Here is a 20,105-nt window from a genome sequence, read left to right as displayed (position 1 = left end):
TGTCATCTTATAAATACCTTATTCTTACTAGAATCTAGAAATTTTTAATAGCTACTAAAAAAATAAAAAGAGGACATAACTGATTAGATGTGGTTAAAGTTATCTTCAAACATTCTTATGTTTCTATTCCAAAATGCTCCATAAAATTGAAAGAATAATGCATGATGTAGGAGCAAACAAGTCAAAAATGAAATTATCTAATCCTCTACATAACTTTTGTATTTTTGGATGGTAGGGGTGTTTAGATCATTTTGATTTATATTCATTAGTTTTATTTAGAACATCCAAGGAACAAGTTATGATTTAAGCTAAAACTTGAATACTTCACTGTTATGGATAAAGAATTAAAGATATCAAAACTTAATAATTGGCCAACATGGTCAAACAAACCAACTTGGAAAATCTAGCAGAAATTGTAAGGAATAGATGAAGATTATTAGGAATGATTATACAGAAATATGATTTCTTTTAATGAAAACATGATGTCAAACAAAAGATCCAATTTAGTACAAACAGCAAAAAGTATATATTATGTTGGAAAATATATAAGGAAGAAATTACCTCAACAGGCCATCCATCCACCACGAACACATCCAAAGAGTAGCCATCAGTTGTTGAGAAAACATGTGCTTCACGGATGTTTAGCCCTATATCAGAAAGCAAAGCAGAGAACTAGGAGACCATGCAGCAAAGTTAGAGGCATCATAAATAGTCCCCAAACAGGCTTAAATAAAAACAACAAGACTTTGACCAGATCTCCAAATTACAAAACAACTACTAATGAGAAATGCTGCACTCTACAATGTAATGCTCTTTAAAATTAACAAACCAACATTCAGATGGTAATGAAGTATTTAAGTGAAAACACTCATGAAAGCAATCAAATTTTATAAAAAATAGAATTCACAAGATTTTGCAGAGTATCAAAATAGAGGTCCTGGAAAATGCTAAAGGAGGACAGTCAAAAGGATTTGAAATGGGCTTGTCCAGGTCTTGACTTGACATGTGATTAACACATTTCTACTTCCACTATACTTGGTGTTACTTTCTAGTTTTGGAGGGAGTTATGACAAGAAAACTATCAAATTATAAGAAGTGAAATAGATCCACAAGGCATTTAAAAAATCTTATCTGCACGATAAGAGCAGATGCAATATTCTCTTAAATACCTGGCTAAGAAGCTTTGGCTTGTCTATGGATGAGAATATAATTTCATGAACCGGAGTATATACAAGTTCCTGCCTGCACCATAATTCACTCCATGTAAGCAAATGCAGTATGCATTAAGTATCTTTACTGTTGTTGTTACAATTGAAATTTCTGAGATTTTTCAACAGCATAAAAGTTTATATAAATTTTGTATAGAAATATAAACCCAGCAAAGAGGGAAACAGAACAAAGGTGAAGCAATTTTAGTTATCAACTATAATTAAAACTAGGGATAATACAAGTACAGTTCATTTTAAAACATATTTCAGCACATCCGCATTTTATTGTCAACAGAAAGTGAACTGCTACAGAAATGTAACCACCAAGAATTGCCTGAACACATTACTTGTGTTACTGACAGAAGGTCTTACATGAGCAGATTCTCAAGAAGACAAAGAAGATTACACAATTTTTATAAAATGAACTAGTTCTAGTTAAAATCTGAAGACATGGAACTATTAAAGCATTAGTAGTTTTTTTGTTTTCTGTTTCCTTTTCCAGAGCAGAAAGTTTCCATTTCTGATACACAAGGAAGAAAATCAGAAACTTTTCCTTTTGATCAATACAAACCTTGGATTCAAACTTATGGCTGGCAGCGCCAGCTATTAGCTTTTATGTTAGGGTGACCCAACTAATAATAAAAATAAGGGAAAATACAAGAGTGCCCCGCGACACTAAAGAGCAGAAAAATAAATAAAAAACTAAGAGCGGTTAACTGATTTCAACACTCCCCCTCAAGTTGGGACATAGTGTTATGGACGCCTTCCTCGGGAAGACGTACCATCGCCGCCGGCAGCAACAGGCCCCGGGCCCACCGCCAGCAGCGGCAAGGATTCAGTGATGCTCATCCTACCCAGTTCGGCAACAGCAGCCTTATCTAGATTAGATTAGCTCATTTTGCTTGTTCTTATCTCTTATCTTATCTTGTTAATAGCTTATCAGATTAGGATTAGCTTAGCTTATCTTATCTTGTTAGTAGCTTATCAGATTAGGATTAGCTTATCTTATCAGATTAGGATTAGCTTAGCTTATCTTATCTTGTTAGTAGCTTATCAGATTAGGATTAACTTATCTTATCCTTAGCAAGATAAAACTGGAAGTCTCCCTATTCAGCAAGGAGACTCCCTTTGATTAGGACTCTTGTAATCTCCTATTTAAGGAGACCCCATTATTGAATGAGATATCAAATTATTCAGTCAAGAGTGAGTTAGGAGAGTTGGTGATCTCTTGGACAAATCACCGAAGGTGCCAAGATAGGTTCATCACGAGCAGGAAGGAACAAGGGAAAACAGGAGGTTTTCCCCGTGGACCGACCCGTGACGAGATCCTATTCCCGGGCCCGCAACAGCTTGGTATCAGAGCAAGGCGTCATGGGAGATCTGGAACAGCTACCTTCCAGGGTCCACGACCTCGAGCACCAACTCGTGGAGACCAGCTCCGAAGTTCGTGAGATCAAAGGTGAAGTGCGAGAACTGCGACGACTAATGGAGATGTTTCTTTCCAGCAGGGAAAGGAACTCTGACGGAGGAACAGCAGCTAACGACCGCCGGCCAGATCTGCCAGAGTCTTCCGGCGAACAGCAGTCCGTCGGCCATGGAGCAACCATCATCCCCAAGTACAATAGGCTGGAGTTCCCATCGTACAACGGCAACGGAGACCCCCTAGGCTGGCTGTATCGCTGCGAGCAGTTCTTCCGGAATCAACGAACAAATGACCAGGACAAGGTAAGCCTAGCCGCCTTTCATTTAACAGAAGAAGCACAGCTTTGGTTTTATCGGTTAGAGCAAGAAGAACCTGGGCTCAGTTGGCCCCAGTTTAAATCCTATTGCCTTCTTCGGTTCGGACCCCCATTGACCAGCAACCCACTGGGCGAGCTAATTAACCTTAAACAGACCAGAACAGTTGCTGAATACCAGCGACAGTTCCAAACCCTCCTCGCGAGGGCATCCTCCGTGCGACCAGACCAGCAAGTCGATATGTTCACAGCAGGGTTAGCAGAACCCCTGCGAGTGGATGTCGAGATGCAGAATCCCCCAAATTTGGTCATAGCCATGAACTTAGCCCGCGCATTTGAGCGCAAGCTGCAGCTCAGCCGCGGAATTTTTAATGTGGGTCGTCCACCGAACTCGTGGGTGCCCCCAAGACCAGCAGCAACGACCCCCTCTTCTGCTACCAGCCGGGAAATGAAGCCTCCCACGACCACCACCTCTAGAGCAGTGACAAGTACAGGCAGTAACATGGTCACTCCTCCCATCAAGCGCTTGACCAGGGCAGAAATGGCAGAGCGCCGAGCGAGAGGTCAATGTTTCAACTGTGATGACCTCTACTCGGCAGGACATAGATGCAAGAGGCTTTTTTGCCTTCTCATAGATGAGCAAGAGGAGGAGGAAGGGGAACCCGTCATATTCGAACCAGAGATCTCTCTCCATGCGATCACCGGTATTAAAACCTCTCAGACCATGCAGTTACAGGCACAGATCGCAGGTCAGCCGGTGCGCATTCTCGTCGATTCAGGGAGCACACACAACTTCATAAGTGAACATGCAGCCCTGCAGTTAAAACTACCAAATGGAACTCCGGCCGCGACTACAGGTAGCCGTTGCAAATGGTGAAAAAGTTCACAGTCCAGGGATTTGTAAGGACATCCCAGTACAGGTCAATTCTGAACTAATTCTTGTTGATTTATTTGTACTCTCATTGGATGGGTTTGATATTGTTCTTGGGGTCAAATGGTTAATTACCCTAGGCCCGATTTTGTGGGACTTCAGCGCACTCACCATGACCTTCCACCTGAATGGCAAGCAAGTTTCATGGCATGGTTGCAGGGTTAAAGAAAAGACACCGCAGGTTCATGCACTCCAGACAGAACCGGCAACCATGGAAAAACTTCTCGCCGAGTTTTCAGATCTGTTCCAGGAACCGAAGGGCCTTCCCCCTTCCCGAGCTTGCGACCATCGTATTCCTTTGGTGGCGGGTTCAGCACCAGTCGTTGTCAGGCCTTATCGCTACCCTCACTTACAGAAGGATGAGATAGAAAAACAATGTACAGCGATGCTGAACCAAGGGATCATACGCAAAAGTCACTCCCCCTTCTCTTCGCCGGTTCTGTTGGTGGCGAAGCAGGATGGAACGTGGAGGTTCTGTGTTGACTATAGAGAACTCAATGACCGGATGATCAAAGATAAGTTCCCTCTTCCCGTTGTTGACGAACTGCTGGACGAGTTGCATGGTGCCCAGTATTTCTCTAAGTTGGACCTCAGGTCTGGATATTTCCAAGTTCGCATGGCTCCCGGTGACGTGAAGAAGACTGCTTTTCGCACCCACCATGGCCACTTCGAATTTTTAGTCATGCCATTCGGACTCTCCAATGCACCATCTACATTTCAGTCACTAATGAACGAGGTATTCCAGCCCCATCTGCGCAAATTTGTTTTAGTTTTCTTTGATGATATCCTCGTTTACAGCAAATCATGGGTAGAGCATGTCCACCATCTGAGGACCATTTTCGTACTCCTACGCCAACACAGCTTATTCCTAAAACGGTCCAAGTGCTCCTTCGGGGAGCGACAGGTTCTTTACCTCGGCCACATCATCCATGGGCAGGGTGTAACAGTTGATAGCTCCAAGATTCAAGCTATAACAAAATGGCCCAAACCTCAATCCGCCAAGGCCTTACGCGGGTTCCTCGGTTTAACGGTTTACTACCGCAAATTTGTACAGAACTATGGAGTGTTGGCAGCCCCGTTAACCAACCTGTTGAAGAGAAACTCCTTCCGGTGGGACAACGCAGCTGATGAAGCTTTTCTGTCACTGCGAAATGCACTGTCTTCAACCCCTGTCCTGCAGTTACCTAATTTCGCCTTCGAATTTACAGTCGAGTGCGATGCTTCCGGAGTGGGTATTGGGGCTGTACTACAGCAGCAAGGGCACCCAATCGCTTTCTTCAGCCGCAGATTGGCTGACCGGCATCTGAAGCTTCCAGCCTATGAGCGCGAACTAATCGGCCTTGCCCGAGCCATCCAACACTGGAGGCCGTATTTGTGGGGGCGGTCGTTCATCATCAAAACTGATCATTACAGCCTCAAATACCTGTTAGAGCAGCGTCTCACCACTTCCCCTCAGCAGCATTGGGTTAGCAAACTGCTCGGGTTTGACTTCCGGGTGGAATATAAGGCGGGACCCTCTAATCGCGCAACTGATGCCTTGTCTAGGTGAGAAGAAGACGTGATGGTTCTATGTAGCATTTCCCAACCTCGGATCTCTCTGTTTGATGACATTAAGAAGGCAGCACCACAGTCCCCAGAATGGTCGCTCTTACTGCAGAAGATCCAGACCGGCACGGCCGACCCCGATTGGTCACTTCACGACGGATTGGTACTGTATAAGGGACGAGTCCATCTTCCAACAGATTGCCCATTGATTCCCACCATCATCACCAGCATCCATAACTCCACCCACGAGGGCATTCAAAAAACACTATACCACGTCCGAACTGATTTCCATTGGCGAGGTATGAAGACTTCTATTCGAGATTTTGTCCAGAATTGCTCCACATGCCAACAGCACAAATGGGAAAACCTACACCCGGTAGGCCTCCTTCAGCCCCTTTCCATCCCATCACAGATCTGGGCCGACATCTCCATGGACTTCATTGAGGGACTTCCCAAGGTAGGGGGCAAATCAGTTCTCTTTGTGGTAGTCGACCGCTTCTCTAAATACGCGCACTTCATTCCTCTATCACATCCGTACAGTGCCACTTCGGTTTCCCTCGCCTTCTTTACACATATCTTTCGCTTACATGGGTTGCCGGAATCCATCGTCAGCGATAGAGACCCGGTCTTCACTAGTGCCTTCTGGAAAGAGTTATTTCGACTACACGGCACCACCCTAGCCTACTCATCAGCTTACCGGCCACAAACCGACGGTCAGACGGAAGTGGTTAACCGCACTATCGAGATGTATCTCCGCTGTTTCATAGGCGATCAACCTCGACGGTGGTTGGAATGGCTTCCTTGGGCCGAGTACTGCTACAACACAGCCTACCATTCCTCCCTCGGCATGACCCCCTTTCGCGTCGTTTACGGCAGGGATCCTCCCTGCTTGCTGTCCTACGAGCCTGGATCTACTCGCTTGGACGCAATCGATCACTCCTTACAGGACCGCGACGCCCTCCTCGCCGACGTCCACATTCGCTTACAGCAGACCCAGCTCCGCATGAAGCTCCACTATGATAAGCACCACCGGGAACTATCGTTCGATCCAAGACAATTTGTTTGGTTGAAGCTCCAGCCCTACCGGCAGCGCTCCTTGCGCCACAAGGCTGCCCCGAAGCTGGCCCCTAAGTACTATGGGCCCTACAAGGTTCTGCGACGGATTGGCAGTGTGGCCTACCAGCTGGAATTGCCAGAGACTAGCCGAATTCATGATGTCTTCCACATCTCCTTGCTGAAACCATTTACAGGTGTTCCCCCGGACCAAGTTCCCTCCCTGCCACCCTTGAAAGATGGCAAACTGGTCCCCTAGCCTAAAACTGTCACCCGCTCTCATTTTAATCGTGGAATCCTTGAAGTCTTGGTGGAATGGTGTGATCTACCACCAACAGAAGCCACATGGATCCCATTGGCAGAGTTCCAAGCCACATATCCAGCTTTCGAGCTTGAGGACAAGCTCGTAGTCCAAGAGGGGAGTAATGTTATGGACGCCTTCCTCGGGAAGACGTACCATCGCCGCCGGCAGCAACAGGCCCCGGGCCCACCACCAACAGCAGCAAGGATTCAGTGATGCTCATCCTACCCAGTTCGGCAACAGCAGCCTTATCTAGATTAGATTAGCTCATTTTGCTTGTTCTTATCTCTTATCTTATCTTGTTAATAGCTTATCAGATTAGGATTAGCTTAGCTTATCTTATCTTGTTAGTAGCTTATCAGATTAGGATTAGCTTATCTTATCAGATTAGGATTAGCTTAGCTTATCTTATCTTGTTAGTAGCTTATCAGATTAGGATTAACTTATCTTATCCTTAGCAAGATAAAACTGGAAGTCTCCCTATTCAGCAAGGAGACTCCCTTTGATTAGGACTCTTGTAATCTCCTATTTAAGGAGACCCCATTATTGAATGAGATATCAAATTATTCAGTCAAGAGTGAGTTAGGAGAGTTGGTGATCTCTTGGACAAATCACCGAAGGTGCCAAGATAGGTTCATCACGAGCAGGAAGGAACAAGGGAAAACAGGAGGTTTTCCCCGTGGACCGACCCGTGACGAGATCCTATTCCCGGGCCCGCAACACATAGATATCAATCATGTCCAACTTGTCACATAAATCATTGTGCCGTAGATGATATAATCCCTTGGTAAAGATGTCTACAAGTTGATTTGTGGAACTGACATACGGAGTGCACACTTCCCCATTTATAATTTTCCCTAATAAAATGCTTGTCAACCTCAATATGTTTACTATCATGAAGCACTGAGTTGGCAGCAATGTTGATAGCAACTTTGTTATCACAATATAAGGATATGGGGCCATCAACAAGAAATCTCAACTCATTCAACAAGTTCTTTATCCGCATAACTTCAGCCACTCCATGGGACATTGCTCTATATTCAGCTTCAGCACTAGACCTCGCCACAACATTCTGCTTCTTGCTTCTCCACGTGACTAGGTTTTCTCCCACAAAGGATGTGATTTTTTATGTATATATAGCTCGTTTAGGACATATATTTAATGTTATTGATGTATATTTTTTATTTATTGGAGTATCTATAGTGTTTCCATGCGTATTTTAATTTTTCGTCCGTATCCACGCGTATCCAAGGCATATCCCGATATGTCTCTTAAATTTGTCTTTCTGATACTTTAAACCTTGGTTCTTCCCTATCCTTCACCCCCTTCACCATGGGTATACATCCTGCTAAAGTGGCTTTGCTATCACAGATTGCCAGATTGGGGCCGAGACAGGAATCTGGAACAAAAGACATAGAGCACTCATCAATAACAAAAAAGTAATTAACTTGGTTACCTGGGCTTGGGCAAGAAAATGGAGAAGAATGAAGACTGGTGTTAACATTTCCCCTTCCCTGTTTAGAGGACTGATCTTTATCCGTTTCCTTAGGTTGGTGAGAAACCAATCCTATCACACGGCCAACACTGTGATCCCTCTCTATATCCTACTACTTATTCCTGTTCAGTGAATTCCTGCTCTGCCTCAAGTTGTCCTGATTCTTTCCCCTCATAGGACCTTGCACATCTTGAAACAATAGAAATGAGTTACTCCTTTGTGCTTGAAGATTCCCCCCCCCCCCATCTGCCTGGCCTTTCTCTGTTTTATTTTCTTCCCATGTTCTGACATTCCAGTCCACCAAATCGGCCTGCTGTTTTTCTTCCTCTTGCAGCTGAAACCACCTTCCTAAATTCATGTTTTCCAGAATGTCTTCATTGCCCACGCCTTCATTGCCCACAATTCCTACGTTTGAACTGTCCTCAAAGTCGTCCATTTCCTCCTCATCCACACTACAGTCGGCCCACCCTTCATCCTCTTCCTCCCTTTCTTCCATTCTAATCCTTGTATATCGCGTGTTCAGCCTCTCATATGAGCGGTGTTGGACAGTTTCCTCTGACCTGGAGAGGGACCTACGGGAGAAATTTTTCTTTGCCTTGTTCCTGCCGCCGCGGGCCTTTCTGTTCGAGGTGACCCAAGATGGAAGAAGATGGATGGAAGTTCCCGTCTATAAACTCCTTGGTTTTGGCTGTTTTGCCCCGGTCCACATGATCACTTAAGTTATCACGTGGGTCAGGTTTTTTCCTGCCTCGACCCACTACTGAACCTGTGAACCACCCCTGTCCCCGAAGGGTTCGGACAGCGTAGCTCGGCCTCGCCTAAAGCACCCAAACCACAGTTTTTCTTGGCCACGTCAGCATAAGAAGGGCCGCCTCCTTCTTTACATCTAGATTCAAACCACTTTGAATTAATTTCCTTAAACAGATTTTGTCGTTCGGTCTTCCCCAGCCAATTATTCAGCTTCCTTCTTTATTTCCCCTTGCATGTCAGTATGTTCCACCATTCCCTCGCTGCCACGTGTCCTACCCTGCCCCGTCAGCATCATCTTCTACCTCCGTTCCTCCTCCCCACAACAACGCTTCAGCTCTTGAAGCCAGCCACACCTGATAATGCCATATCCCTTCTGCGCATACCTGAAGAGAGCGAGGCAAACTCTCTGGCTTAGCTCTAGCAACACGAAGCTCAAGTGCACGCAAGCTTCGCAGGTCAAACTCCAACAGAACTCCTCCCAATGTCTGTGTGATGCTTCCAAGAAAGGAAGCCCTAAGAGTTTAATTAGAACACTTCCTTCACCGAGCTCAATCTCGTTGCATAGTGGAGTCCAGCTCTGAATCTGAACCAAACCACCGTCCACTGAGACTGTGTTGAAGCTTAACTCCACCTCTCCAACATCCAGAACAGCTTTCCTCTCTGCAAAGGGCAACAGAGTTGCATCCACTTCAACACCCACCTTCCGAGCAACTGCATCCAATATTTTGGTACAATCCTTTACATCCTTCGCGGCCGTCAGAATCACTCTCTAACTGCAGTTGCCACGCCCAGCATCAACCATCAATCTGCAATGTTTTGTCGAACAAAGCATACATATTTCCCTGCCGAGGCAAGCTCTGTTCCTCAGTGTTCTCAACTGCTTCATTCTCGCTGAAATCCTTCTGAGTCTCTTAGCTTTGTTTTTCTTTGCCTTTGTTGATTATCCCCCCTTCTTCGTTCTCCCTCCTCTCAACAGTAGTAAGGAAGAGGTAAGGCTTATCGGAAAAGGCCACCCATCCCTTCCCCTTCTTCCCTTCCGGCACACACACACCATTTGCCTTTTATTGTTGCCAAAGAGTTCTGTAATAGTGATATACCATCCTTTCCTGTTTCTTCTCAGTTCCACTGCAAGTCTTCCCAGAGTGGACAATAGAGTTCTTCCAACCTTCCTCCCTAACAGAGTTCAGAACACCATCGACAAATCCTTTCACCCATAAAGTTACCTCCTCCGGCAAGAGCACTGTCACTCTACTCCCTTCCCTGATCTTCAGAACTGTCTTCCCTCCAGACCAACCCTGCTGGAACCTGAAACTCTTGGCTTCAACATCCAACTGAGGTCTCCATCTTCCTACTGTTCTGAACTTTCTGATACCATCCATCCTCTTCCTACATAAAATGGAATTCCACTAGCAGACTCAGATGTGTTAGCCCATTCCCATTCCATAACTACATAAAATGGAAGTCCCTTCCCATAAGAAACCTCTATGGATTTTCCTACTTTAGCCCCCTGATAGCCATAAGTGATAAATAGAACTTGCTAAAGCAATTTTGTTGAGCATAACCCTTCCTCCAAGGGGTATGTACATTTGTAGCTTGCCAACTGCTTTTCAAGCCTTTCAATAACCAGGATTCAAGTGTGTCATGTGATGATGCTCTAGGTACAAGCCACCAATAGGGTTATCCAAAATTCCCAATAAATATATGCCATGTTTCAAATGGTGCATCCCGAAGCATTGAGAATCTTGAAGAAAGAATACCAAGCGAAGGACCCTTTTGGATCAACTAAGTGAGCACAACTATTCTAACGACCAGAAACCAGAAATAAGGAAGGTGGAAGATATCCTTCAGATGGTCCAATAACCCTGATAACATCTCATGTTGGTAACTAATAAAGTGTGATCATGGTAGTAAATAGAAAACAAGAATAGAGTGGAAGTCAAGATAAGAAGCATATAATGTAAAACCCCCCTACCCCAACCAAAAGAGCAAAAAAGTGGTGGAGCACTAACCACCTATTTAATTTTTAATGACAAACGAAAATACCATCTTTCATGGTATTCCAGGCCAACACCTATAACACCCAGATATTTGTGCATGCCTAGTTTACCAATGTTGGACATGATATGTACCCAACACAACATCAGATGCTGCATGAACACTTCTAGATATACTCCATAGCATCAACATTTCTAAAAAAATGTAAAATGGTATGTTTTAGCAAACCATACCATTAAAAAAATCCACAATGTTAAAAATGCAATTACATTGGCAAGACAAAAGTCTTAAGAATTTTTTCTCCAAGATTTTAGGAAGTGGAGAGTAGTATCCTCATTTCCCATAGCCACCTCCATGCTGGTACCCATATCTGGGCATTGTAACTCAGTATTACACAAAATAAGGCCATTACCAATGTTGGTCCCAGAATCCATTGATCATCTTCATCTGCGCTGAAAGGTAACCAGTCTCTTATTTAACCATTTTTGTGGGTTGCTGAATGTAAGTTGGTGTCAGCCAAGGAGTCTTGTTTGAGCTCATGCAGTTCTGGAAGCTGCCGGGGTTAAATCAAAAAGGCAAGCTACTTTGGAGCACAGTACCCAATGCAATATGTTGAGTGCTGTGGAAAGAAAGGAATAGGAGGAATTTTGAAAGGAAGAGTTGGGGATTGGATAAGGTGGTCCAGCAGGCAATGGCATTTCTTCATTCCTAGTTGTCAGTCAATGACCACTTCAGCAGAATTCCACATACTCAGTTTTTTTATAACAGTATTCTATTTGGCTAGTCAAATAAATTTGACCTGCTTCTTAGCATTCTTTTTGGGAAATCTCATTTCTTGAGGCCTCACTGAAAACTGGTGTATAGTTTCTGGCTGTACATGTTGCATATATGAGACACTTTGTAATCTGAATTTTACAGTTTACAGTATACTGATAATACAAAATATTACCTTACCTTTTCTAAAAAAACCTTGGGTCTTGGAAGAGGTACACTGGATACAGACCTAACCTTTGCCTTTTTTTCTGCACAAAGTGGCCGCTCACGGGTTCCAACCCACTTTTTCATGCACGACAGCCAAGATTTTACCATTATACCAAGCAATGACCCATATAATTTAGTATTACACAACAAAAACCATAAAGTACAAAGTTGTCTACCCAAGTAAGTTGTCAGCCTGGCTATTGCCAAGGTAAGACAACTCTGCTCCCCTCCCCCAAAGAAAAGGCTAGGTTTAAAATGATGGAAATTATATATAATATAAAAAAGAAAAGAAAATTTATGCATCTTTTTCCCTTTTCAACAGGAAAATTTTATTGATCAAAGAAAGTGAAAACAAACACCTTCAGAGAAGGAACATCCCCAAGAGATACAACTTGATTGAGATAACCCCTAACTATTATACACTAAATCCTACAAAACTATGAACCCATCCCTTGTAGGCGTAAACATGGACCCATCACCCAGAAACATAGGAGAGTGAACCCTCGGTCCTGAATAAGAATACCACAACAAAGATCAGCAAGAAGAAACACTATGATATTCATGTGCGTTCACTAAACTCAGCCCTAGGAACCCTTGCACCCAGAAACATAGGAGAGTGAACCCTCAGTCCTGAATAAGAATACCACAACAAAGATCAGCAAGAAGAAACACTATGATATTCATGTGTGCTCACTAAACTCAGCCCTAGGAACCCTTGCACCCCCTCCCCCCACACACAAATCTTGTAAAAATCTCGTTGAAAATCAAGCACATACACCCAAGTCAGCTTCACCAGATAAGAAATGTAATTACTTCTACCCTCAAAAAGAAAGAAACGAAAAGAAAATTTGCATCAGTCAATAATGATAGTTCATAACAGCTCATATGAGAAGAAGGGGGAGGATTTCTGAAAAAGGTACCTTCCAGAAAGACTCTCCGTGAGATAATTCCCATCTATATTTCCATTCCTTCTAACATCCAAATTTAAGTCCCCAAGCTTTGAACAAGGTTCAAATTCAGCCTCACGTTTCCTATTTCTGCTTACAGAAGTGCTACTCCAAAAAAACAAAAAATAAGGTGAAGAAAAAAGAAGGAAATCAATGAGTGGGAAATGCAACCAACCCACTGGAAACTTCAGAGACACAGCAATACAATATTGATGCTTTAACAACTCCATTCTGCATATTTCATGGAAAGGACCAATAAAAAGTAGTTAGATTAATATTTCTTGTAGGTAGCATACTTGTCATGCAGTGGTGCATCTTCTTCATGTTCAGCATTATCACATGCCTTCGAAGTAGAAAGATCTCTTGGAGATGGGTCTAGGTCATCAGTCTCATCTCCTCTGTTCCGTATAGTCTTCCCAGAAGAAAAAAAATATATATATTAATAAGATATCTCAAAAAGAAAACTGTACAAGATAATACAGAAAAACAATGTTGCTTGGAGAGAGTGTGGGCATGGGTAAAAAGAAGAAAAACGAAGCAACGCTATAAGAGAAGGCTCTAATTGGAAGTTGTGTGTGTGGGTGGGGGGGCTTGCTCCTTGAGGCTGTGCCGCTGTGTTTCATTTGAAGGAAAAGGCAGGGAAAGGTAGGGAAATCTATACAAGGTTCGTACAGGTTTCCCTTATCTTCTCTTCCTTTCCCTACCTTTTCCTTGAAAGCAAACACAGCTTGAATGTCAGCATATATTCTTTGATAGAGAGTTCTGCTAGCAAAGTAGCAAGTTATTAATACAACTTGGTGAACAGTCAAAATGTGTCATATGCTACCAATATCACAGGCTATATACACTGACAGAAAGGATGAAGTGTTACAACAACAAAAATGTTAATACATAATAGAAATTTCTCAAAAATAGAAACCACAAGAGGCCAATTATGAAAGCTGAATAACCACTCATGTTTCATAATTAAACTTGGACAAATCCAGTGGAACTTACCACTGTCATAAACATTCTAAGAAATAACCACCTCAAACAGAAGCATACTGGACAAGAGCCAGCAAAACCATGGGAATGAAAGAAACAAGAATACAGAAAATGAGAGAATAAAAAGGTCAGTTTGTGTCCCTATAATTTGCATGAATAGAAGTCTTCCTCATTCATCACAAATAAAGACAGTGATGATGGAAATGTTAATAGGATTCAGTCAAAAAAAATGGTATAATTTTGAGATTCTGGTTCATTTTTCCAGTTGGAGAAGTGGCAATTGGCTGTGAATAATCCATGATGACCCATGAGAGGATGGATCATCGTGGACTAACTTTCTGTTTAAATTCCATACCATGAGATCTAGGTTAATGCTTTTGTTTCATTAATACAGTATTTTACTATTTTCAAAAACAATCCATCATGATCAGAGATGACTCACTTCATCACAGATCATCACCATTTTGATCCTATTATCTCCACCACTGCCATTACCCCTGTTGGATACAGAATTTAAACTAAAAATTGAACTATCCAACAAGATATGGCACCCATGTACAGGTATCCAGGTATCGTAGTGGCAAGGTTTAAAATGTCGATGTTGATGGAAATATTGTAAAAATTAGAGACATTGTGGAAATATTATGAAATATGTGGAAATATGCAAAGATGTTTTGTAAAATGATAAAAGAAGCATTAATACATATTTCTAGACTATTATCTTATTCCCAACCATTATATAAAGCTAAGAAACTAAGATCAATAACAAATTAGTAAATGACGATTTACTGTTTTATTATGCATTTTGATGTTTTTACAAGGTTATCTGATATTTTCTTTTCTTATTTTTAGTTCTGATTTATTATAAATTCTAATATATTTATTTCACACTAGTAAATAGAAATACATTTATTCTGATTTTTTAAATATTAAAGTTATAATACATTATGTTTTATTATAAATTTAATAAACTGATTCTCCTTTGTGTAGTATTAAGATTATGATAAATTCTGATTTCTTATAAAACTTAATGAATTTATTATGATTTTTAATACTAAATTTATAATAAATTATGATTTAGTATAAAATTTATTAAATTTATTCTGATTTTTTATATTAAATGTAGAATATGGTTTATTATAAAATTTAATAAACATTTTTTGATTTTAATAAATATTTTAAAAAATATTAACTAGTTAATATTTTATTACTTGAAAAATATTTTATGATAAATATTTTAATTGAAATATTAATGGAATAATCTATATTAATATATTGTATTATATTAATATAATATACTAATATATTATATTTTTAATGTACATTAGTCGACATCCTGTCGACATAATAGGAAAAACTGTATTTTTTTTTGGTTATTTGGACCGATTTGGTCGACATTTCCGAAATATAGGAAATGTCGACCGACATAATGTAATTTTTATATTACCATCCATTTTCATGTTGGTGAGACTCGACATCGACATATGTCCGGCGACATTTGGCAACATTTGAAACCATGCGTAGTGGTGGGCTTCTCCTGCTTCCTCTTTTTGAAATAACCCTTAATTTTACATGTCCTTCCAATTCATCCTATTTATTTCTTGGTTTTTATTATTAACATCTTCTTACAACCTTCTACCAGTCTTTGAAGTTTGGGAAGAACACAAGTTACTCATTAGAAAAGGATCCTTTTTTTACTATTGCGTTCATTCAAATTTAAGAACCATTTGAGTATGAAAACCCTAAACCTTCATGCTTGAAACAAATTATCAATCCCTAACCCTATGTTTGATTTGATAGTGGAAAGTTCTTAAGAAATTTCATAAATTTTGTTAAGAACTTTCCTTTAATTTTCTGTTTCTATCTTATTTTCTATCAAACCAAAATAGCCTAATTTTTTTCACACTAAATCAGTTGGTATCTTAGAATGCAAAGTTAGCTTGTTCTATAACAAATCCTACATTGGATCTGACAATTGAAAACAAAAGCTTCAATTTGCTAATGACTTGATTCTGTTTTGTGAAGGAGATCCAGAGGATATGGAAAACCTAAAGGTGTTGGTAGAGGATTTTGAAAAGATCTCCAACTTGAGAGTAAATTGGAATAGAAGTCAAGTAGCTGGAGTCAATAGGCAAGAATCAGACAATTGAAATCAAAAGATTCAATTTGCTGATGACTTGATTCTGTTTTGTGAAGGAGATCTAGAGGAGATGGAAAACCCAAAGGTGTTGGTAGAGGATTTTGAAAAGATCTCCAACATGAGAGTAAATTGGAATAAACATAGTGTAGCTGGAGTCAATAGGCAAGAATCAGAGGTGGCATCTTTGGCTAAATCTCTAGGTAGTGATAGAGGTGTAAATCGGGTCGAGCCGCACGGCCCGGCATGGCACAACTGCTAACGGGTCGTGCCAGGCCCGGCACGGAGGTCTGTGTCGTGCTGGGCCGGGGGTTCGAGGCCCATGGGTTGGCAAAGCACGGCACGACAGCACGTGTCGTGTCGCCCACGGCCCACGTGCCAGCACGGCCCAGCCCGCGGCACGGCCCACCAGGCCCATAACAGGCCACGCTCAGCCCGCTCGGGAATATAGCCATTGGGCCCCCCTCCCAAAGGGGCCCAACGGCTAGTTTCAGCTTTTGGGGGGGGTTTATAGAAATACCCCCCCAACAGCTATAAACAGCCATATTAGGGGGGTATTTCTGTATTTTGCTTATGGGGGTTGAAAAAATGACATAAATGCCCCCCAACAGCTATATAACCACTAGTTTAGGGGGGCATTTTGGGTAAAGTTATAAGTAACTTTACAATGACCAAAATACCCCTCCCAACAACTAAATAACAGATAGTTTTTTGGGTATTTTGGGCAATTGAATTATGTTCAATTCTTATAAATAGCCCTATCCTCCACCATTCTCATCACACCAATTCAACAATTCTCTTAGTTTTCTCTCTCTCATACTCGTACATTCTCAATTATCTACAATCTGAGAAATTCTGATTAGCTGATTGTCTGATTCTGCATTCTCCAATTCTCAAGTCTTATTAGCTGATTGTCTGATTCTGCATTCTCCAATTCTCAAGTTTTTTGGGTATTTTGGGCAATTGAATTATGTTCAATTCTTATAAATAGCCCTATCCTCCACCATTCTCATCACACCAATTCAACAATTCTCTTAGTTTTCTCTCTCTCATACTCGTACATTCTCAATTATCTACAATCTGAGAAATTCTGATTAGCTGATTGTCTAATTCTGCATTCTCCATTCTCCAATTCTCAAGTCTCAACTTTATCGAAGTTTCGACTTTCAACAAGAAGAAGGCTTGCTCAACCAGCTCAAGTATCTCAATTCGGGAGGCTTGAACATTGAAAGGCTTCAACCGTTGAAATCAAATTGGGATTTTGAACCGGCAATCCGAGTAAGTTGAATTAGATTAATTTTTATCTTTTAGAATTAAAAAAAAAATGGCCGGCCCTTCTCAAAACTGATTCCCCAACATGTTCACCATGGGTGGCATTCAATCGCATCACGATAGTATTAGTGTTAGCACTGATGTGTTTGATGTCGATGGAAGTGGAACTTTCACCCCCGGTAGTAGTGATACTAGGGGAAAAAGGAGGGCTTCTAAGCTGAGTAGCCCAATTTGGAAAGTTTTCAAAGTAGAGGATATTGAGGGGAAGGGGAAAAGGGCCGTTTTTCCAAAAATGTAGGAAAGACTTTAGTTATTGTAGCAAGGGTGGTACAGGTCATTTAAGCAAACATCTGCTCACACATGAGCGAGAAAAAGATGAAGGGAGAGAAACAACCCAAACACAGATTGGGAGGGGAACTAGTTTTGGTACTTTTAGATATTCACAAGAAAAAATGAGACAAGAACTTGCTAAGTATATTGTACATGCTTTAAAAATTTTCTAGGAATACTATAAGAACTGATGCTTTAAAAATTTTTTATTCATATAAACAAAATTTAATTTCTTTGTTAGCAAATTTTAATTCTAAAGTTGCAATTATTTCGAATGTTTGGACATCCAAATTTAATATTAGTTATATTTGTGTTACCGGCCATTTCATTGATGAAAATTGGCTTTTGAATGAAAGAATTTTAAGTTTTGCTAGGCTTGAATGGCCACATAGTGGCCCAGCTATTGTTGCAAGTATTTTAAATACTTTGCATGCTTCTATTAGTTTTGTTAATGCTAGCAATAATAATTCTGCAATAAATATTTTAAAATCTCAATTAAAATCATGCTTAAATGGTAAATTATTTCATATTAGATGTGCATGTAACATCTTAAATTTATGTATTCAAGATGCCTTGAATATTATTTCTAATCATATTTCAAAAATTAGAAATTGTATTATATATATAAAAAGTTCAGGGGCAAGAAAAACAAGATTTTAAATATTTATGCCAAAATTATGGTTTAAAATATAAACATTTTATATTAGATGTAAAGCATAGGTGGAATTCTACCTATGCTATGTTAAAAAGTTGTATATCTCATAAACAAATACTTTCTGATTTTTATAATTTAAAAATGCCTAATGATATGATATTTGAGGAAGATTGGGAAATGGCAATCTGTATGAGATTTTTTAAAACATTTTTATGATGCAACAAATGAATTATCTGGAATTTATTATCCAACTATTTGTAATTTACCGTATCAATTAATGGTAATTAGTGATTGTTTTTCCAAATATAGAAATAATCCACAATTTCAATGTATTGTTGAAATTGTGGAAAATAAATTTAAAAAATATTGGGAGAACATTTCTCCCCTTTATTGTTTATCTACAATATTAGACCCTAGGATTAAGAAAGATGGTTTAAATATTTTACTTGAAACATATTATGAAAATATGAATATTGATATAGGAAATAAAAAAGAAGAAATTAATAATTTATTATTTGAAATGTACAGTTTATATGAATCAGAAGTTGTAGGAAATATTCCTACAACTTGTTCATCTTCCTCTTCTTCTCCTTCTAACATTGAGCCCAATAGTAGAAGAGAAAATTTATTTTATTTAATAAGTAGAAGGCAGAAATCTGCTAGTTCTACAACAAGTTCATTTACTAAACTTTATTTTTATTTGCAAGCAAATTTTTCTAATTTAGGTGAAGTATCAAATAACTTTGATATTTTAGCCTGGTGGAGTGAACACTCAAAAAATTATCTGGTTCTCGCTGCCATGGCACGTGATCTACTAACCCCTCCAGTGTCTACAATTCCATCGAAGTCTTGTTTTAGTGCAGGTACCAGGGTGCTAGATGACAAAAGAAGCTGCATGAACGATGAGAGGATAGAGATGTGCATCTACTTCAAGGATTCGCTAGATGCAAAAGATAGATTACAAGACAAGGGAGGGCATGATACAACACCGAACATTTCATCCAAAGCAGATGATGAAAGTCAGGAATGATGACTCATGAATTTGACTACTTGTAGAATTTTTCATTTTTTCAAATTATTGTAAAATTTCTAAATTTTATTTAATTTATTTGATATATTTTTTTAATTTTTTAACAATGTAATTTTGTATTTTCAATTTGTAACCATATTGTATTTTTTATATTTTATTAATTTATTCCATTTTTATATTTCATTCATCCAAGTATGCAATGATCCAATCATTGTATTTGTAATTCACTAATTTGTACCATTCAAATTTAAATGAAATAAAATTCCTATTTTTCTTCCAATTTGTTATTCCATCATTCTTATTTCAATTTGGTTAAGTATTTTTTTTCATTTATGTATTAAATAACTTAGATTTCTCATTTCTTAATTTTTTAAATAGTTCCTAATTCCCAAAGTTCATAGAAAAGTTAAATATTTCAGTTTTGCAATTTTACTTAGAAAATAAATCAAAGTTTTCAAAAAAAAAAATAAAAAATAAAAAAACAGTGAAACCCAGTTCGTCCTAGGCCCAAGGCCCGCCCTGTGGCCCAGCCCGGCACGGGCCCGCTTGGGCTGGGCCGTGGGCCGTGCCAAGCCAACCCCCAAAATTTCCACCGAGGAGGGCGACACGGCCCTTGCCAGCCCGGTATGGCCCACTTTACACCTCTAGGTAGTGAGGTGAGTGATTGGCCTCTAAGTCTGAAGTATCTAGGCTTACCGTTGGGAGAAAACCCGAGGCCAGAAAGCTTTTGGTACCCGGTTTTGGAGAGAATCTCT

General features: G+C 40.2%; 1 protein-coding gene across 4 annotated transcripts in view; it reads right to left on the bottom strand.

Moving 5' to 3' along the window:
• LOC104600147 (serine/threonine-protein kinase STY46-like) overlaps window positions 1–20,105 on the bottom strand; it is a 67,819-nt gene that overhangs the window by 37,896 nt on the left and 9,818 nt on the right. For 2 of the 4 annotated variants that reach the window (XM_088887703.1, XM_088887701.1), the window contains exons 3-6: window positions 13,239–13,354; window positions 12,916–13,047; window positions 1,170–1,242; window positions 562–672 (exon numbers count right to left, since the gene is read on the bottom strand). In XM_088887703.1, coding sequence (XP_088743829.1) covers window positions 562–672; window positions 1,170–1,242; window positions 12,916–13,047; window positions 13,239–13,354 — 432 coding nt within the window. Of the gene's footprint in view, window positions 1–561; window positions 673–1,169; window positions 1,243–12,915; window positions 13,174–13,238; window positions 13,355–20,105 lie in introns of all 4 variants that reach the window. The other 2 variants (XM_088887704.1, XM_088887702.1) reach the window with 2 other exon arrangements.

The sequence above is a fragment of the Nelumbo nucifera genome, chromosome 5, assembly GCF_055504915.1.
Source record: "Nelumbo nucifera cultivar China Antique chromosome 5, China Antique-T2T, whole genome shotgun sequence".
Classification (NCBI taxonomy): Eukaryota; Viridiplantae; Streptophyta; class Magnoliopsida; order Proteales; family Nelumbonaceae; genus Nelumbo; species Nelumbo nucifera.
This window is presented reverse-complemented; position numbering and strand designations above follow the sequence as displayed.